The 20,119-nt window shown below is 41.7% G+C and overlaps 4 protein-coding genes across 5 annotated transcripts; 1 reads left to right on the forward strand and 3 right to left on the reverse strand.

Moving 5' to 3' along the window:
* Positions 1-8,895: 8,895 nt before the first annotated feature.
* On the reverse strand, positions 8,896-11,652 carry usp18 (ubiquitin specific peptidase 18). 2 transcript variants are annotated; one of them, XM_084700988.1, is made up of 10 exons: positions 11,474-11,652; positions 11,248-11,344; positions 10,978-11,096; positions 10,761-10,840; positions 10,490-10,624; positions 10,296-10,391; positions 10,006-10,170; positions 9,764-9,895; positions 9,602-9,645; positions 8,896-9,496 (listed from the first exon to the last, which is right to left on the reverse strand). In XM_084700988.1, the coding sequence occupies exons 1-10, from the start codon at positions 11,544-11,546 to the stop codon at positions 9,442-9,444; spliced, it is 996 nt and encodes a 331-aa protein (XP_084557114.1). In that variant the 5' UTR covers positions 11,547-11,652; the 3' UTR covers positions 8,896-9,441. The 2 variants fall into 2 exon arrangements, with proteins under 2 accessions (XP_084557114.1, XP_084557113.1); XM_084700987.1 differs by having other exon boundaries at positions 10,954-11,096.
* Positions 11,653-11,833: 181 nt separating this feature from the next.
* Positions 11,834-14,120, reverse strand: pex26 (peroxisomal biogenesis factor 26). The gene is made up of 5 exons (XM_084701038.1): positions 13,702-14,120; positions 13,298-13,438; positions 12,851-13,176; positions 12,597-12,737; positions 11,834-12,437 (listed from the first exon to the last, which is right to left on the reverse strand). The coding sequence occupies exons 1-5, from the start codon at positions 13,902-13,904 to the stop codon at positions 12,325-12,327; spliced, it is 924 nt and encodes a 307-aa protein (XP_084557164.1). The 5' UTR covers positions 13,905-14,120; the 3' UTR covers positions 11,834-12,324.
* On the forward strand, positions 14,121-15,516 carry llph (LLP homolog, long-term synaptic facilitation factor). Its single transcript, XM_084701039.1, has 3 exons — positions 14,121-14,260; positions 14,604-14,831; positions 14,990-15,516. Exons 2-3 carry the CDS (start codon positions 14,612-14,614, stop codon positions 15,151-15,153), a joined length of 384 nt encoding a protein of 127 aa, XP_084557165.1. The 5' UTR covers positions 14,121-14,260; positions 14,604-14,611; the 3' UTR covers positions 15,154-15,516.
* A 471-nt stretch (positions 15,517-15,987) lies between these two features.
* On the reverse strand, positions 15,988-20,077 carry hcls1 (hematopoietic cell-specific Lyn substrate 1). Its single transcript, XM_084701037.1, has 15 exons — positions 19,954-20,077; positions 19,182-19,265; positions 18,887-18,960; positions 18,389-18,518; positions 18,133-18,243; positions 17,944-17,998; positions 17,744-17,854; positions 17,509-17,619; positions 17,374-17,429; positions 17,215-17,284; positions 16,888-17,036; positions 16,662-16,799; positions 16,410-16,566; positions 16,245-16,313; positions 15,988-16,140 (listed from the first exon to the last, which is right to left on the reverse strand). Exons 2-15 carry the CDS (start codon positions 19,263-19,265, stop codon positions 16,004-16,006), a joined length of 1,452 nt encoding a protein of 483 aa, XP_084557163.1. The 5' UTR covers positions 19,954-20,077; the 3' UTR covers positions 15,988-16,003.
* Positions 20,078-20,119: the final 42 nt, after the last annotated feature.

A 20,119-nucleotide genomic window follows, 5' to 3' on the forward strand; every position in this document is an offset into this window, starting at 1 on the left:
GGTTGACGACCACAACAACCTACATGGCATTTGGCATGTGTTCCTGTGCACATGACCAGCTGACATGACACCAGAAAGTATGGACAAATAACATTTGTCATTTGGTTGGAGCTGTGTAATGTGTTCCCCTCGTCTGGCTTGATAAGGAACCGGCATGTCATACCGTATGAAGGGTTCTACTTGGGAGAAAAAGTGATAACACATTCCCTTACACTGTGCTCATTTCCTCCCTCCGGCACTGTTGTTGCCTCAAGAGCTAGCTCACCAGCTGAGAGAGGATGTACTGGGAAAGTATGCCTGAGCAAACGAGAAAACTGAAGATTTATTGGAACATTTTCTGCTCATTTTCCAGTAGCCAGTAGGCTGTTAAGTAGGTCTTTGATGAGAGTTCTCTGTGTCACCTGTGCCAGCTGTTCTTTCAGTTTACTGATGAGTTACCTCAGGAAGACGGAAGGCTTGGTCAGCACAGTGACTAAGGGTGAAGCTGGACCACAGCCGTAAGCACTTCACATCAAAAACGCAGTATTATCATCAAGCAAGCCAGAAATAGGCTAAATGATTCCACCTCCGCCATGTCACATATGGCTCAGAGATTAAAGTGAGCTAATCAGTGGGCACAATTTATGGTTGATCAGTAGAGAGAGTTTACAAATCAAAGAGAGCCAAATGTGGAACAGTGGAAGTGCGATTATAGCAAAAATGAGATTATAGCAAAAGATTTAGTGTCATGTGATTGTTAATGAGAAAATGTACATCAGTAAATCACCATGTCTACTGCTTATGAAAGTGACAGAGAACCACTCCGTGCCTGAAGGCTCTCTGTCAGAGAGGTATCTCTCTGTCAGAGAGGTATCTCTCTCTCTCTCTCTCTCTTTCACTCTGTATTCTGCAAAGTCTGCTGTTTGCCCACAGAAGCTGAGTTGCACTTTGGTTCTGGCAGGAAATCTGATGTTCTCACCGCCTCCTAGAGATCTCTGACCTCTATTCACCACCCAGAGAGCAGCAACCAATGTGGGGCAGAGCTCTGAAACAAACAGACGGGCATGTGCCAACTCGCTCCGTTCTCTGCCATCGCCTATCACATCCCTCCCATTTTCCCACACAGAAAAACATGTCTTCACACCCATGCGACTGAGATTATGGCAAAAATGAGATTATAGCAAAAGATTTAGGGAGGTGTCACGCGATTGTTAATCAGAAAATTGATATCAGTAAATCACCATGTCTACTGCTTGCCCTCAACCACATAGCAGGAAACATGGAGGCATGACTGGGAGGCTCACTGTGAAAGACAAACAGAGTTCTGCCCTGTAGAGGTAAATCTCCATACTCTGTCTACAGTATGACTGGCCAAAGGGAATGAGATGCATGCTTACATTCACAGATCCAGGGCAGCCAATTAGACTGAGCATGCACTGCCACACTATCAAATTGCTGCTTACAAAGCGAATGGGATTAGGGTTTTTTTGTTGTTGCATGTTATAGTCCCACCGATGTAATTTAGGTCCCCAAGACACACATCTGAACCCAGAAAGAATTGTCTAATCTCATTTCCAGATGTTTAATGTTCCAAACATTACCAACATGTGCTAGGAATTTCAGTATTAGAGTATGCCTTGTGACGCTGTACTGTACATCTATACAGAACACCAGTCACGTAGCAAGCCACATGAACTGTTTCAAAACACCAAGAGTTGATGTCTAATATCAAACATCATCATTAGTCACAGTTACATAGCATCCCAGAGGTGCTGAGGTTCATTCCAGCACTGATGGAAAACTGTGTGGGCATGAAGCAGTCTGACGTACGATTTAGAAAATGCCAGAGAACACAAAAAATTTGTCTTTTTTTTTTGTAGTCACAAACATTCAGAATAGACAACGCCTCTATTCCACGACTACAGCAGTGGATTGTGAGCCGATCAAACAGCGAAGCCCCCCCAGGCTCCTTATATCAGATTTCCTTTTGGGTTGAGGCCCTTCATTCATTTCTGACATTTACAGTTAGATCAGCCCCCCTCACAGAGGCCTCTTGGCTTGAGCTCTCGTTGAGGCCCCAGCAGCTTCTCTGGAAAAACCCGGTGCATCTGACTTGCATTGCCTGGCTCCACTTGTGTGTTCCGTTTGGCCTGCGTCGCTGCCGGAGGAGAGCGGGCCAATTACCAGCCCCTGCTCCCAGAGACGACCATGATGTCATCTCCCGGTCCGCCATAACAGGCTGCAGATGAGAGAGCAGGGGAGAGCTCCAACAGTGGGCTGGGTCTCAACCCAGAGTGCTTGGTACCATGAAAGCACATTTTTATAAAAAGGAAGCTATACCTGAGAACACATGTCTAACGCTTTGTCAATACTTAAATGCAAATATGCATGTTTGCATTGCAAAAATAGCCCAGGGGGAGAGCCAAGGATATCTGCAGCATATTTTTAAGGATTATTGTACTACGGCTCTATTGTTTCAGACAAACACCTCACATCCGTGGCAAAAAGCCCAGGAGAAAAGACGGGCGAGGCCTATTGAATGTGGTGTTAATAGCACTGATGTCATTACTGTGTGACAGAAGGAAAGGCTTCAAGGCAGGACTTCCATATGGTGCTCCGTCTTTCGACTTAGCCACGCCCACAAGGACACTGTCAAGACCAACAAAAAAACACCTGATTGAGATTAGTGTTCCCCTTCTGGTCTCTCACAGAGTCCTCCATGATACTCACCATCCACAAGGAAAACAACCACACTGTGTCCTCAGATATCAAAGAGAAGTTCAACAATGAAACAAAGGGAGCCATACACAAATAAGGAGACCCACCAACACACATCCAATCATCCCAAACCCAGACCCTCACCCACACACACACAGATCTGGTGATTGTTTTTGCGATTATCCCAGAGGGCTTTGCGCTCTCTAGGAAATGTGTGTTGAAGCCACATCAGAGCTAGTCTCCTTCTGGACTGGGCCTGTGGGTTACAGCTGGGCCTCCTGTCATTTCCACATGAAATCCACCCCAAACCCTGGCCAACCACAAGCCCTCCCTCACATACACACACACAGACTACCAGAGGTATGGTCTAAACCTCACTCATCTCCACTTAAAGAGCATATAAACTTTGTGATTATATACATTATATGCTTTAAATCTGGTCGAAATCGACCGTACTTCACGGTGGAGCCAATCCATTAATAACGCTACTTACATGACTGATGCAAGTGAGGCATGATTTTTTTTAAACATACAGGAAAGTGCATTGCAAAACATGTAAAACGTTTAAAATAACGGGGTCATTTACCCAGACTTGACCCAAATCTGTTTTTCCTCACTCAGAATAGTTTCTTATGAAAGCCGTAAATATAAATACAGTTTGCCACTGTCCATGTTTTGCTTCCTCTAACTTACTTCCTGAAGTACACTAGGGGAGTGGAGAATTGTTATTCATTGAGTACGTTCGTCTTTAAACCTTCACACAAAATAGTGCAGCAACAGCCTATGAGGTAACCGAACCACTAAGGACTGTGTTTTGTGTGTATTGTGCTACTATGTCAATGAAAGGTGTATGAATAATGGATCGATTGTATGCTATTTGTCTGTCTGTGTCTGTAGATAAAAAGACCCCCAGAATATCTTCTGGGGGCTGTAGAAGCTAGACTCAAATGAGTCCTGACCCACAGTAAAGACACCTAAGTCAAGCTCGATCCATCAGGGTTTATTAAGATCCATCAGGGCCTATCAAGTTAATAGTTCAGAACCTCTGTGTAAATTCACAAATAAATAAGTAACGTATTTATTGTGTATCTATTCCTTAAAGTATAAACTCTGTTAGAGCCATATTTGTTCTGTTCCCCTATATCTTGTCCAATATTCAGCAAGCTGTCTTTCTGCTGGAAGACCCCTGCCCTGTGATTCCACAAGGTAGTGTCATAGTAACTGGGTGAGCTATGCCATGGTTCACATTCCTCTGCCATCCACCTCTGTCCTGCCTGGACTTTCCCACAGAACTTTAAACCCTGTGAATGAGAGTGGTTCTTTGTTTCAGGCATTTTTCATCCCGATCCCAGCAACTTCCCCATAGAGGAATGCAGAAGGAATGCCAGACCCTGCTACCTGGCATTAGAGAGTCTTTGTCCGGAAATAGGAGAGGCTGAAGGAGAGAACAGGTCAAAGAGGTTTGACAATGGATACCTCACTTGAGGTGCCCAGCCCTAAAATCCTGAGCAAGTGAACAGGACTGCCTGGCCCAGGTCAATCTTCTAAACATGGCAAGGTGCAGGCCTAGCAACAACAACCAAAAAAAGATAAAGTGTTTGCAAAGACCAGTTTCAAAGAGCTCTTGCAATCCCTCAAAAATGTCTTACTGTCCTACTAAATCATTTACTTGTCTACTCAGGTCAAAACCTTTTGGAACACGCAACTCTGGTGTAAACCAATTAAAATGTGCCTACAGCAGCAGCTAACATAAAGCTCATGCCTCCCTCTCTGGCAGGATGATGAGGCAGTGGTTAGTCTCTGGATATACAGCAGTTCCCGACGTTCCTGAATGTTGAAATGTTAATGATGGACTATTGCTAAAACCTTCTAACAAATGTGTTAAGGGGTTAGATTAAAGTAAATTCATTTTCATTCAGTAACTTTATTTTTACTTAATCTATTATTCCCTGAATCATTGCCAAAACACATTTTTATTTAAGTTGGGTTGTGTGAGAAAGTTCTGTGCCTTTGACAAATGCAATCAGAGATTCTGGAGACTTTCAAGATGCTGTAAAGCAAATTCCATGATTTGCTTCTCAGTACTTTATATATGTGTGAAATTAGTTGTTGAAAGCATGTGCAAAGCGCGAAAACTTTGTTGCACTGAAATGTGGAGCTAGACCGTTTTCAACTCAGGTTTTGTATAGGCGGGGCAAAACCCAGCCTATCTACGTCACAGCCACCTATCTACGTCAGATCACAGCAATTATATAACCTGCATTCTGTTACTCAGCTTGTACAATGCAAAGACAAAGTAATAAACACATAAAACACTCAGAGACTGCAGGTAGGTCTTTTTGGATATCTGCAATTGATTTAGCTAGTTGTTGCTGTTGTTGCTAAATTCAATACATTCGAGGGAGTAGAGCTTCAGCCCCTTCAGGCGATACGCCCCCCCTAGTCTCAAGCAGAGAAGACTGCTGATTTTCTCACAATTTCAAAGCCTAATTTCACATACTTGTCGGTGTTTTTTTTTTCATTTGGATGGGTAGTTTACAACACATTTTTTTGTGGTGTGATGAACTTAAAACTTTCAGTTCTGCTTTACAGCATCTTTAAGAAAAATTTGTAACGCTTTAGACAACACAGTAGAAATCTGAAAACATGCAGAATAATAATCTGAAAACATACAGAATAATAATCTGAAACATTTATTGCACAAATCAACCTGGAGAGAAAGAATCTGACAAAAGCCTGGGAACTATCAAAGGCCACATGTCAAAACAGGAACGTACAGAGTCTTTGCAACGACATGCACAGACAGAGGCCCTCAGTCAAGCCATTTCTGTCACCTGAGAAGGTCTATCTCTGCGGGACTGGGTTCATCAGTCCCGGATCCCCAGCCTGATAAGCGCTCTGAGATAAGGTGGCGGCTGAGGGGTAGCGACAGCCCTGGAAAGCAGGGTGGGACGTTGGATCATGTCCCCATGGTGATGACTATAAAGTCTGATCACATTTCCTGGGAGACCAAAGAAGCACCACTGTGGCCAACAGTCTTGGCACGCTAGCCAAACTAAATCTGAACCACACTCCACCTTCAGTCTTAAGTTATGGCCAGAGCTTACAATATCCTCTTTCCTAGAAGACGCAGCAGATGTGCTCTTTATTATCCCCCAGCCGCCAAGATTCCTCGGGAGTAGAACTGACCAAGAGGAGAAGTAAACTTCCTGACCGTCCAAACTGCCTCTTTCTCTCAAGAGTAGATATTTTATGAAGTAAGTAGGAAAAGCTGAACTACATCTCCCAGCAACATGACAGTCTATTCTAGCAGAGGAAATACAGCCGCTGAACTCAGGTCTGGGAATATCCCATTTTAGACAAAAGTTCTTGTGAGGAACCTTGTGAGTGCTGGTATGAACACGAGCCATGGGTCACCATCTTGAAAGCAGAGGTGAAAGGTTATAGGCCACCAATCATAGTAAATCACAAGGTTGCCTCAGTACATCACCAGATGGTTGTAACACCTGACTGCACAGCAGATTAAGGTAAGGTTAACCAGATAATTTAAGTGTAAAAGATACAGGATGCATGTATTAAACTGCATGTGTCTAATTGATATTCACTTAAAGACATGATTCAGTTCAACAAATCACTAAATAATCTTTTGGAGGTCAGTATAAAATGCCTTTACTTTGTAGGAGAAAAGCAGCTGATAATTTACAGTGCCCTGCATTCCATTATTCGATTTACCAATAGCATGATGAATAGGAAAAATCTAAGTCATGCAGCAGACATTTGCCTTCACTTCTTGTTTGCTATTAACAACCAGGCTTCACCATGGTCACCAGCCTACAAACTTAACATGAACACTGAAACCAAATAATTTCCTTTCTGAAAACCATTACGTAACCACAGAGCAGCCATATGAGCTTTTCTGCCACCCCTGAGATCATGCAAGATGGGTTAACTGAGATTAAAGTAGATTACAAGCAGTTGTGACTGGGCTTGTGAATGGATGTTAGGGCTTCTTTCCTTCTCCTAATCTCATAATTGTGCGAATGAGCATTTACCTTTAAATCAAACTGGCTAGTGAAAAAGCCCTGGACTGAAAAAAGGGGAAATGATAAAAGTACAGGAAGGAAGAGTTTCTCTCTATTCTTATGAATTTGCGTTTCATGCCGATAATGCTTCAAAGTCTTTCAAACTATTTAAATAAACTGCAAACGTTAAATCTAAATTGTCTTTTGATAGAGCCATGTGCAAGCTGGCCTACAACAGTTCAGTAGGATAAACGATGGTTTAAAAGACAATGCCAACCACATCAAACCTCTCTTTTCACTGTGTCTTTGTGGGTGGAAGACTGAAAGCACGACTGCAGCCATATGACAGTATATTGTAACTAGTGCTGCAGTCATTGGAAAGGGAGGTGGAATACTGGCAGGGTGAGGAAATGTCACAAAGATTCATTCCCCGAAGAGCATTGATCTAAGCTCCTCAATACCTCCATACTTTAAGAGGAAAATATAAAAGACAAAGGGGCCATTTTAGAACAGGCCAAATCCTGCTTCATCCAAGAATAATCACAGTCACATAAACTCACCTAGAAACTGGTAAACACACATCAACAAAACCCCCAAAGCATTAGTGAACCTCTAACTTCCACCAAAAAACCCTCAAGGACCACTTAACAGCTGCCACAGAGTAACATCTGTTAAATGTCATCTACTGTAACAATGCCAGCTACTATTAGCCAAGAAGAGCCACCACGTTGTCACTTGGTACAATGTCAATCCTTACTCTTAGTTTGACAAATCGTCTAGCTGTAGTGGCACAATGACTTAGCAAGCAAAATACATTTTCAACTTACTGTTATACTGTTCTAGAAATGACCTAGTGCAAACCTACTAAATATACCAATACTTCAATCATTACAATTGTCTCCTGACTAAACTGACAGGTATATGTTTTCCACAGACTTGCATTATAGTCCATAAGGTGACTCGTGTAATCACACACAAGGTCTCTAGGTAATCACAGTACAAAGGCCAGACAACAGACTGGAGCCTTAACAATAGAGCTGTAGACACCAGACATGTGCGCTGCATGCATGAATGGAAAAGAATATGTCCATTTTGTGGAGCAGAGCTTTAAACAGCCCCTGGAGCTGTTCCCCATCTCTGAGCCATGCAGTGAGTTTCAGATGTGCTCGAAAGTAAGGTGTGCCTTGACAGGTGTTTCTTTGAGTGAAACCTATGGCACATGCTGGCCATCACTCGATCACACAACATTCATTGCACGGCATGTGGTTGGTGTTGGTCTCATTGTATTGAGGTATTAATAATTAATTCGATTCATTTCAATGGAAAAAGTATTTATTTTAAAGGTGGAGTATTGTAAGGGATTGTCAGTTGACACTTTGTTGACACTGAGTTGCAGGAAAATGTAAAAAATATTATTACAATTTTAACCATTAGTCCTTAAAAGTCCATAAAGATATATGTACCAAGTGCAAACTTAAGGATTTTTTCCTCAATCAGAGAAAGGAAAAAAGGGAAAATTAAACCATTTACACTCAGAAACAATAATGCTGAGTTTCGTAGAACAAGAGAGGTGAACTAATCCCTACGCTATTTCTGATTGGCTGAAGAACCTCAAGCCTGCAGTGACACAACCGTTAACAAGATGCAGACTATACAGCACACACATACACAGTCCCGCTCCCGTCTAGCTGTGGGTGGGACAGGCCCCTACATTGAAGGCTGTGCTTGTGTTAAACGGTACAGGGATGACTAAGCATGGGGCCCACTGCCTGTGGCACTGTACAGACTTGTTCCATTCTGTCAGAGCCAAGCCAGCACACAGGCACCATTTCACATGCTCTTCAGTCTCCTGGCTGAGGTAGTGGGAACAGTCTGGTTTAACTATGGGAGAGACTTTCCCAGACAGCCTAACCAAGCACCCATACTGTAGCTGTAAATACCGGAACATTGGGGGTTAAAAGTGGAATACTTTGTCCTTCACCTTGAGGTGTCAAGTTATTATTGTGTTTGTGTGTTGATGGAATGAAAAATAGGGACGCCAATTACATAAACACGACAGATTCTTAGCATGACATTGCAAACCAGATATACAGTATTTTGGTATTAAGACTAAGCAAGCTGATCTAAATCTTAAATCTGCAACCATCCCAATGGTGCTGCAAAGTATAACACAGTCTCAGCTGCCAGGAATGTTTTTTTATTGCTTTAGATAGTGAATGAAACCAAAAAAGAGCACCTCAACCCAAAGATGTGCCCACAGTTAAAATATGAGTCACACATTTCCTATTACAAAATTCTCCAAAATTACCTATTGCACCCCACACAACATAATAACAATAACAATATTTTTACTCAGCAGTGTCTTAGAACGGTGTCAATATGTGGTGTCAGAAATGACAGAGCAACGCTTTGTTTTAAAAGTCTTTGTGTCCATCTAGTGGTAAATTTGAAACTGTTCCGCACACCAAAATTGCTTGGCCATAACTATCTGGCTTACCAGTAATCTCCCCTGTGCAACAATAAAATCATAAAATTGTGGTACAAATATTTAAATATGACATAATTCTCTCTGATTTGAGTGAATTAAAAACATTAGCATAACACGTTAAAATATATACCATTACATGATAACCTAAATTAATTTAGAGTACAAGAGGACGTCCATCTGAAAGGCCCTTAACATCAGGCCCCTGTTTTCTAAAGTCACAGGGTTTCTATGCCATCAAACCGCCATTCCTGTGTCTCTCCTGTACAGCAGCATGTATGCAGTCTCCTCTCTGTAGACAACATTATGCATAGGTCAACTACGTACTTCATTATATATATATATTTTTTTGACTTCACTAAGTTAATTATTTGATCAATCCATGTTGATACATTACCTGCCACCACCTCCATAAGAGCTCTGCACATCACTCCAACTGACCTATGAATGAATGAAAGAAAATACTTCACACAATAAATATGCCTCTGTTCAACAGTCCTAAAACAATAAATTATGTTGTGCATACTAGTTAATATTAGGTTTTATCATCAGAGTTTACCTTCCAAACAGAGCTGTCATTTGCATAGTACCAGCTCTGGTCCCCCTTATGACGAACATAGGCAGTGTAGTGCCCAAACATGGCATTACCAATATGCACGATGACAGCACACAAACTGTACTTGCTGCCATTCTGGAAGAACCAATACGTGAGAACATGAAAAGGTTTATAGCTCTTCTTTCCCAATGCAGAGAGATATTCAGTGACTTGCATTTGTATATCAAAACATATTCTAGTCATACCGTAACATATTTTTGTGACAGTGTCTCTTCTTCCACAATCTCCAAAAAATCTAAAGTTTCAGGGAAAGTGACTTTGCACTTCAACTTCTTGGTATATTCACGATAGCTGCGGAATCTCTTCAGGTGCAGGCACAAAATAGGGGGCAATGACATGAGCTTGAAACCCTGGATTACAAAGTAGAAGATTACTTATCTGAACATGGAATTCACACAATGCTATATTTTTATAGATAGAAAAAGATAACAAGATAACTAGATTCCTGCAGCACATAGGAATTTAGTGAGCTTGCCCGTGTGGCGCTTGTCTTCATTCCACATTGTTCACAGTAGCACTTCTCACTATCTCTTAGCACCTCAGGCTCAAAGAAGGACTTAATGCAATCTTCCTAGAAGAGAAAATACATGAAAGAGGCAGTGAAAAACAGAAATGCGTAGCCATGACTGCTCACTTGAAGGCTTAAAACAAAGTTAAGGCACGACTCACCAAAGAGTCGTGGTCTTCATTGATGTGTAGTGGGAGGCTGAGAAGGAAGCTGGTATAGGACTGGATGTATGTGCAATCTTTACAGTGCAGGACTGTCTCTAGTGTAACGTTGTACAGGGAGTGGATTGCCTGCACCTGGGGAGGCATGATATAGAATTCCAGCTCACATAGGATCAGGATATAATTATTTGGAAATTAAGATTTAGAACCACCACATAGGAAAAACATTCAGAATTAAGGCAAGTTTTCTGTCACATGATAAAGGGCATACCAAGGTGTCGTCGTCCATCTGTTCTTGTAAGAAGTTCAGAATAAAGAGGAATACCTCATCCGCATCATGCTGCACGTAAACTGCAGAAGACATCCACAACACAAAGTTTGGGCCTGGCAATCACCTATTCAACATTGGTGAAATCAATCCATAGTATTGACAGAATTTCACATAATCATGGACAGTATCATACGACGAATGCAATTGTTGTCCAGACAGTTCAGGAAGTCACGATGGGAGACGGGTTGTGAGTGGTCACTCTGCATGGCCTTGAACACTTCTTTTAGCTGCAGGGGTACATTGTGGTTCTTATTTTCAACATGAAGTGGATTCCACCTTAAAAAAAGACAGTATTTCAACGTGATGTACAGCAGTAGCCGAGACAACAGACAAACCATCTCCAGCCAAACCATGTTTAACACAATACACTTAAATGTCTGGTGATTATTTTTTGAGTTTTAGAAACTATTTGGGTAACCTTGCTTACTTGCCAAGTATGTCTACCAGTTCCCAGGTGGCACAGAAACTCTGCAGCAATGCATTTACACAGCAGGACAAACCATAGTTCAAGAGCCCTCGTATGCCTAGTCATCAAATCACATAATAATTTTTGAACATACGTCTTCCTTCAGCCGCATTGATTCAAGCAAAGTAGTTGTTCAAATTGGCAAGTGATGCGTGTTGTTATAGCTTTATCATGTTTGCATTCCTACCTTGTGTTCTGTTAATCAGATGTGATTCAAAATAAAACGGCCGATAGTACCTTGATAGACCACTGCCTGCCATAGTATTTAATAAACGGGATCACAATCTGTGAATTGTAATACACAGCGCGGTGGCAGAAAAGTGGCAAAAAAGTATGTAAACCGGACGTTGCATATCCTTTAAACCCCGAGCGACACCAATATGTAGGACTACGCAGGACAGTAGGGCACTTACGTTTCGCTTTCTATTCTCCATATAGCATTACCTAAACGAAACTTTAGGCAGTAGGCCTACCAGCAATCAACTGAAGACAGCCGTTGAACGAGGATGTAACTATATTACATAATATCGCTGATTAGACGCAAAGGTTTCTCATCACCATTTTATTTTTTCAACAATGGAATAAAAGACGTTTCTGAGGACTACATCATTAAATTAGGTCAGAAATCATGAGACATTAAACACAAGTCGTACACACAGTCTCTTATTGTAATAATTGATAACCAGCCTCGTTGTCAATTAATTTGTTTACAGCTACCCAAACTTATGCTCCATGATCTTTATAACAAAGACTGGTATTGCATATATGCAATACCAGTCTATATAGGCTATAGCCTATATGGTGCAAAAGTAAGGTAGGCTAAATGTAATAAACACATGTATAAACAAATAAACCATAACAATCTATTTGTTGTCATACATATTTTTCGTTTTCATTCACCAGCTTTGACGGATTTCTTTGAATAATGGTGGATATATTCTTTCAGAAATAAGCTCCTCATTGATTTTAAGCATAAATGCAATCAATTCACTATTTCTTGTCAGTTTTTGCAGGATATCCCAGTGCAAGTTGAGTTTTTTAAAGTTGTTTGCTCTGTGCACGTGTCCGGTAGTAAGGAGCAAACGTGACATTCCACATGTGCTTCAGTTGTTCCAACAGCTTTAAAATACAAGGAAAAGATGACTGCAGAGCTGTGGAGAAATCACAATGAGAAAATTATTTTGGCAAAGTTTGTTACTGAGTGAATCAAATGAAGTATTATAACAGAGGATGATATGAGTCCCTTGTGTATTTTATTTTCGTATATACTTGTATAAGCACAAACGCATCAAAAAACACTAACTTGTTACCTGGATCTATCCTGACAAATAGCATGTAGAGAAGGATGAGAGCCAGAAAGAGTCTTCGTAGAGGGATTGACCCAACAGTAGCCACGGACAGCCTTCTACACAGAAACCGCAGCATGGCTTTAAGCTTCTGAACCACAGACCCTGTGCCACACAAACACACAGACTGTTTCACTGCCAGCATTTACAACACCAACACATGAGGGTCAGTGTTCAAACGTAATTTTATTAAGTAAAAATAAAATGTGAGCTTGCACCTTGAGGCGTAGCAAGTCTTGCTGTCACATCTGGGCTAGAGCCACAATGAGGGCCTGGGGGTTGTGCAGGACTTTGATTCTTTTTATCTTCCACAATATCCAGCACCGTTTGTTTCTGGTCGTCTGTGAAGGCATCACTACCCACCTCTCCCAGGATCATGTCCTGAGCCTCTTCTAGGAGGCCCAGGGGCATAAGGACATGCAGCAGGTACAGCTCTGCTACTGTCCTGAACCCAGTTTGACTTCTGTTGGCTGGGCAGTGGAGCCAACTTCTACCTGCCTCTTGGACCATGGCTTGTTCACCCACTTTGGTGTAAAGGAGAATGCTTAAAAACAATAAAGATAATTATGTTAACATAACTATATGTAATCTGGTTACTTAAGATTCAAAACAAAACAAAGGTACACCAAACATTAGAAGTTTTTCTTAGTTAATCGGCTCCTTACCACATCTGCATTATTTTGGCAGGCATTTTCTCAGGGCACTCGTATTGCTGGATTATCCATTGCAGTACCCCACGCCACTGATTAAGTTCAGCCAAAGCTTGTATACCCAAAATGCAGAGTGCTGCCTTAAACTCTGCATACCTAGAACCAAAGTGGGTGTCAGTAAGGGCTACTTGTAACGGTGTTCTTCAATTTGTTGCAACCTATCAGAACGTGAAAACAGGAAGTATTGTGTTTGCGCTAAGCAAGATTAAGGTTTGCCCAAAGTAGCAAAATCTGACAGGGTTGCAAAAATGGCAAAACATCGGCAAAGTGAGTTTAACAAAATTTGAAATCATTTAAAACGTCTAAGTCACATTAATTAGACAGCCCCCTAACGTTTTCCATCCGTCGGCACCACTAACCTGCAGTCTTCTTGCTCACCATCTGTAAGACTTTCCAAACCTCTCTCACATGTGTCAAGTGCATTACGGAAATCTCTGAGAACCATCAACTGTTCTGAAGCTAAATCCAATAGGCTGTGTGTCATATTTGCATTTAACGCGGGGCTATGGTGTTCAGATCCAAAGCAACGAGAATTGACAAGTGAGGTAGAGTTGCTCATCATTTCTTCTTCGGTTCTTCTTCGTTGCTTAAACTGTACAATGAAAACTACGTTGACAACTGTATGCTCCGTCAGATGTATTAGCTAATTCACTTTGCAGCAAACCTAAACCCAAGTTCTCAAGAATGACATGGTGGGCAAAAGCTTTAAACGAATGGAACCAAGCTTGAGAGGTGTCTGGTTTGTTTACAATCATCGGGTTCCCTCTGCAGTTATCACCGTAACCAATAATGTGTGGAAATCTTCAACGACAGACGAACCAACCAATCAGGTGCGTTGTTACTCCAATACGGAAATCAGACACGTGTGCTTCCTTACGCAGAGGGATACATCGAGCAGAAACCTGACTACCAACAATTGTAAGTGAATAACCTTTTTTACATTAGATTAGATACATAGGTATATAAGTAAATTCATGGTTCGATGTGCAAGTCTGATTTATGTGGGCAAGAGTCTAGCTAATATCGAAAGTACACGAGCTAGCTATATTAGCTAAAATAAGCAAAAGTCAATGCTCAGCCAGTTTCAACTAGATAGCTAGCTAGCTAGCAAGGGCACATTTCTACAAGATTTGTATGCTGTTTTATTAATCCAATCGACTTTATTGCACACGATGGTGCGGTGGGTTTAACCAGATTGCAACTTTATCATGCACATTAATATAATCCGAATAAAAATAACGAGGTTAATAATGTCTTTCAGAATCTACAATGGCCAAAAGTTTGAGAAGTAAATGGAAGAGGAAGATGCGTGCCGAGAAACGGAAAAAGAATGCTCCAAAAGAACTTGCCAGACTGAAGCAAGCGTTGGCGCATGATGGGAAAGGCGAGATCTCCATGGATGATATGCAAGAGATTGTCACAGTGGTGCCAGTAGAGAAGATAAAGGAAAAGAAAGTTGACGCTGTTATGGATGGGGATGATGGTGATGGTGAGTGACTTAAAGTTCAAACATTTAAACAGCATTCCCAAAATACTTATCTGGTCGTCAAACCTGGGTTTATGTTTTTGCCTGTGTGTGTAGATGAACCTGTCATCCTCCCCAATGAAATAATTCTTAAGTTTGACTCTTGCTTTTTATCCTTTTAGATGGAAAGATGGACTTGGACAGCAAGCGCAACAAGAAAACATTGCTGGATGAGCATGGACAGTACCCCACGTGGATGAGCCAACGGCAAGCCAAGAAACTGAAGGGCAAACGGGTTGGCAAGAAATCAGGAAAAGCCAAGAAGCAGAAAGGCATGGCTTGGTAAACTTGAAAAGCCAAAGGACTATTCCTTGGACCTAACCTGTTCAACACAACACCCTGATCCTGGGAATGCATGTGTCATGATTTCGAACACATTTTTGGTATAACCCGTGGCCTTGAACTCTTGCGAATTGTTGAAATTCGGGGGTTAAAGGCAATGTAGCTTATTGACTGCCACTCATCTTATTTTCTGTTTATGTTGTGTCAATGTGAGAGATGGTTGTTAGTCAGCTATGTCCTGACCATTGTTACTAGGTGTACCTGTAACCTTAAGGAAATTCTCATCTTGATTGCAGAGTATTTATGGACATAATCAACTTTAATAAAATGCCATTGTATCATCAATGGATTTAAAGAACAATGAAAACATTGCTCCATTAATAATGGTTGCTGGTTATACCTTTACCCTTAAGGGTAGCTCTGTTCAAGTAATTTGATCCTTGATGCACTAATGGCAATGTCAGTCGCATGTACTTTTAGTTGTAGAATCCAATGGCAATTCCAGATAAGAGATGATCAAAGACAATTCTTTTTTGGGGGGGTGGGAGGAGTTTATTCATAATATTTGGCAGATTCATGGCATATGTGGCACAAATGTGCCTATTAAATATAGAACACTTGTCAATATTGAAATGTAATTCATGTGTATAGAATTTCAGTTTAAAATACAATAACTTTGAACAAGACAACATATCTGAATGCCTTGCCTATTCAATACAGTATATTTGCACTTAACCGTAGAGCATGCTGGCTTCATGAAAGTAGCACATGCTATGAAATCCTTCCTGTGTGATGGGAAGTTCATGTAAGCCATAAATGGTACCAATGAGTTTGAGCCTGGCAACACAGTGAGCTCACTGCTGCAGCTGCACAAAGGTTGCTGGGAAGAGGCCGAAGCGTCCATGACACTGTCCCCTCCACCACCCCTCATCCACCATCTCTATGTTGGTGATCATGTCATCCGGATTGAAAGATATCTCATCATCAGCCTCTATATTAAAAGAGAAGAGTTGAGACAATTGAATGGAAGGCATTTGAACACATTATTAATATATACATACACACACCCCTTTGATAATACTAAACATTACGTACCTCCTTGGTAGTCATAAATTGCCACTGCAGTCAAGCCATTTGTAAGATCCTCATAGTCATTTTCCACAGCTGTTGAAAGACACAGGAGTCAGCTGGATTTGAATCAGACACACGTCTGCATTTGGCTCCACAGCCTCTGACCTACAATAGGTGTGGCACACTAACCAGCTGCATGTGGTTCAGCGATGTCCTCATAGTCCCCATCATCTTCCTCCAACTGTGGCTCTGGGAAGACGGGTGTTAGGACCTCGGGGGCCTCCTCCAGCAGCACGTCAGCTGAGCGAGGGGGCAGGCACGGAGGCTCCTCTTCCACCTGAGACTCCTTGAGGACGCGGAGGAAGAAGTCAAAGGATGGCTCTCTGGAACACTTTAGTTGATAATAGAATGGGTCCTTCATACTGAAGTAGTTGACAGTACCTCTGGCTCGTACTCATCTCTGGGTACCTCAGGCAGTGCCCGGGACATCTGTGGTGGGCCCCTCTTGGTCTGTGGTAACGGTGGGGGTGGCTGCTCCTCCACCTCTTCCACCTCTTCCACCTCCCTGCTGTTTCGTTCCTAGGGAGATGCATGAACCACTGTGTCACACGCAAATGCTTGTATTTGCGTGTCTGTGTTTTAATGACCTTAATGACCTCCTTACTACCTGTTGTCTTTGACGGGCCTCCTCCTGCTCTCTTTTCTCCCTGGCCTGTCTCCTGGCTTTCTCCTCCTCTGCTTGCTTTCTGTTCTCGTCATCTGATGCCTTGGCCATGTTTTCAAACCGTGCCTTTAGGTTACCAGCACGTGCACTTGCTACACAGAATAACAACACAAGAAAAATATTTGGAAACTATTGGAAACCACAGATTGACAAGCCAATGTTGACTTACAGAATGATCTGAGAGGCAAGATAAAAATATGGGAGTAACACATGTACTGTATATTCTCAGCAAACAATGCAAAGGCAACATTACAACGTATTCATACTAACAGGCTTCCAATGGCTGTGTCTTTTCATAGGCTGAGGTAGGAGATTCCATATCTGTGAAGTTTGCTGCATTCTAGAGACATAATCAAATAAATAAAACGGACAAATGAAAAAAAAAAGGAAATATGACAGGATATTTTATCATATGTCTTTAATACTTGCCTTATCCATGCGGTCTTCCTGGACTCCAAAGCGCCCCCCAAAGCCCTTAGAATAGTCTGGGAATAAAGGGCATATAGTCAGTATTGTGTTGCATCTGACATAATTGTTCACAGCAACAATCTGTGAGTACTTCACCTTTCTGTGACTCATGTTTTTCTGTCTGTCCCTTGTAGTCATAACCCAAAGCAGCCTTGTCCACTTTCTCCTTCTCCACACCAAACTTACCCCCAAATCCCTTTGAGTAGTCTAGTAAGAAAGAGGGAAAGAGTGAAGAATGACACAATAATTCAGTTTCAGGTAACAACATGCTGGCAGTATTTTAAATAAAGATATACTTGAAGGATTTATAAGGAAAATATACAGGTCTGACCTTTTTGGGACTGGTGCTTTTCTGTCTCTCCTTTATAGTCATAACCCATGGCAGCTTTGTCAACCTTATCCTTCTCCACTCCATACTTCCCTCCAAATCCTTTGGCGTAATCTTAAGGGTAGCAGCAGGTGACAGATGTTTAGGGTAACCAAGGGGGTAATTACTATACTACCATGGTTGTATATTGCCATGACCAGTACCTTTCTGAGAAGTATGTTGATCCACCTCTCCCTTGTACTCAAAGCCCATGGCAGACTGACAGAAGCAGGGGACATTTAAACGTGAATTATAATCACTACATTTCATACAATACCACTCATTGTATCTAACTATGGTGTCTTTTCTCATATTAAGAGGGTTGGTTTGGAAAACCATAATGTATGTCTCACCTTGTCCACACGGTCTTTTTGAACTCCAAACTTCCCCCCGAAGCCCCTTGCAGCATCTGTTTGTGATGAGTGCTGCTCAACCTGAGCCACATAGCTATGCCCCACAGCCCCCTGGGTAACCACACACAGTCAATCAGAGCCCAGGACATTGAGAGAGGTCAACCAAACTATCAGCTGGCTTAAAGTTCAAATTGAGATTGCATCACCAACTATTACGTTCACTTTTCTATGTTGATATTTCATGTCGGAGTCGAACCTTGTCCATACGGTCCTTCTCCACTCCAAACGTGCCTCCGTAGCCGTAGGAGGCCTGGGGTGCCAGCGCCTGCTCCTTCTTCTTCACATGTTCGTACTCCTGAGACACCTTCTGCCTCAGCTCTGCTACACTGCAGAGAGGGGGGGCATTAGAGAAGACACACACACACACACATGTGCACACAAAGACACAGTATGCAGACATCAAAGAACTAGTGTTTATGGCTATATGATTTAATAATCCAACTGATTGTGTGGGCTGACCCAGCCCTTTGGTGTACTGACAGTCGCCATCCCATATAAGGTAAGACTTGCTGCTTGTTGTCAGCATATGCTGTTTTCACTTCCTTTTCCTGTTTCTACCGAGCTTGAGCTCTGTGCTCTGCACTTGCACAACTTGAATTTGCTGTTTTTCCCAAGTAATCCCGAATAATCAATGCTTCATCTTCCCTGTAGATCTATTTACATTTAAATAGTTTAAATGTAAATGCTTGGTTACCTGATGTGCTCCTTATGGCCAGACCCCTCCACAGTCTTGGATCCCCATCTCTGTTCTTGCTCTGACACGTCATTCTGGAAAACAGAACCAGAAGATGTCTACACACATTCCTCGCATGATCCAACATGACTTAAGGATTTATTGGAATATAGACACTTTCTAACACAAACAACACACTAAGTCCAATGGGAGGTTGTATTGATTAGAGAATGATCAAGTCAACAGCAATGTATTCCTTGCACATAGCTCCATGATAAACGCCCCATCCTGCACAACAGCAAGCCCGGCTGCTCACCTCAAAATCAGGGTCGGTCTCCCAGTCATCCCCTTCTGCAGCCACCTTCACATTGACATTGTGTCCCACCACCGATTTCCACATCTGGAGGAACAAAACCATGCGTTTTCTGATTTTAAACCCAGTTGAGTACAGTGTAGTATGTTGGCTATTGGCAGGTATTTGGAGTGAATCGTTTGAATGAGTGTGTCATTCATAATTTGCACCTTTAAAGTCTCTTTTCAAACTATTTTAGTCCCTTCCCTTCCTGTGATACAGGTTCATTCACAGTGGAAACTCAATCCCTTATTTAGCTAAAGGTCATCAAAAAGGAAGTTTACTTTGGCTATTTATACTGAAGTGAATTGAATTAGTTTCATCCCAAACTACCACAGTACACAGCAACGACAACATCCTCTTGAGATAATAATGAAATTACACACATTTAATAACGTTTTCCAGGAGATTAACACCATAAGATATCCTTTTCTTATATTTCATGTGGAACTTTTGGCCTTCAACAGCTGACCGTCGGTCCTCAGTTTGGACCATTCTGTCATTCTAGTTAAAATGGGATTCTTCTGGAGTAAAACATGACATTGTTTCTTATAAAGGTATGGCAGTTGTTACTTGCATAGTTATACTTGTTAAGCTTGACTTGTTCCTTTTTTTAACACATACGTTTTGATAGCCCACTTCCTGAATAAGTAAAAGGTACGTTTTGACAAGTTTTTGCCCTATCTGCAGAAACACATTTTACATTTGAAAACAATTTCGCAGAAGTTATATTTACCGTTCAATAATGTCCTCGTATTTTGTCAAAGTTCAGGTTAATCCTTTCAATTAAGTTTTTCGGCTGAGCGAAGATGAGGAGACGCTGAATAAATACGCATGCCCTATTGCGATTTAGGAAATAGAGTAGGAGTCTGCCAGCTCACATCCGAGTCAAGTGTCCTAAA

The sequence above is a fragment of the Hypomesus nipponensis genome, chromosome 7 (genome assembly GCF_054491055.1).
Source record: "Hypomesus nipponensis isolate SF chromosome 7, ASM5449105v1, whole genome shotgun sequence".
In the NCBI taxonomy this organism is placed as follows: domain Eukaryota; kingdom Metazoa; phylum Chordata; class Actinopteri; order Osmeriformes; family Osmeridae; genus Hypomesus; species Hypomesus nipponensis.

Bases quoted from the DNA above. Each gene is read 5' to 3' on its own strand.
- llph (XM_084701039.1), top strand. From the start codon at position 14,612: ATGGCCAAAAGTTTGAGAAGTAAATGGAAGAGGAAGATGCGTGCCGAG. The intron at 14,832-14,989 runs GTGAGTGACTTA...TTATCCTTTTAG, and splicing joins GGATGGGGATGATGGTGATG to ATGGAAAGATGGACTTGGAC.
- usp18 (XM_084700987.1), bottom strand. From the start codon at position 11,546: ATGGCAGGCAGTGGTCTATCAAGGTACTATCGGCCGTTTTATTTTGAA. The intron at 10,625-10,760 runs GTATGCCCTTTA...ATGCCTCCCCAG, and splicing joins AGATGGACGACGACACCTTG to GTGCAGGCAATCCACTCCCT. The intron at 10,392-10,489 runs GTGAGTCGTGCC...TTTCTCTTCTAG, and splicing joins ATGAAGACCACGACTCTTTG to GAAGATTGCATTAAGTCCTT.
- hcls1 (XM_084701037.1), bottom strand. From the start codon at position 19,265: ATGTGGAAATCGGTGGTGGGACACAATGTCAATGTGAAGGTGGCTGCA. The intron at 17,430-17,508 runs GTGAAGTACTCA...CTTTATTCCCAG, and splicing joins AAAACATGAGTCACAGAAAG to ACTATTCTAAGGGCTTTGGG. The intron at 17,037-17,214 runs GTTAGTATGAAT...TATTCTGTGTAG, and splicing joins GACACAGCCATTGGAAGCCT to CAAGTGCACGTGCTGGTAAC.
- pex26 (XM_084701038.1), bottom strand. From the start codon at position 13,904: ATGATGAGCAACTCTACCTCACTTGTCAATTCTCGTTGCTTTGGATCT. The intron at 13,439-13,701 runs GTTAGTGGTGCC...CTTTGGTTCTAG, and splicing joins GGTGAGCAAGAAGACTGCAG to GTATGCAGAGTTTAAGGCAG. The intron at 12,738-12,850 runs GTGCAAGCTCAC...TGTGTGGCACAG, and splicing joins AAGACTTGCTACGCCTCAAG to GGTCTGTGGTTCAGAAGCTT.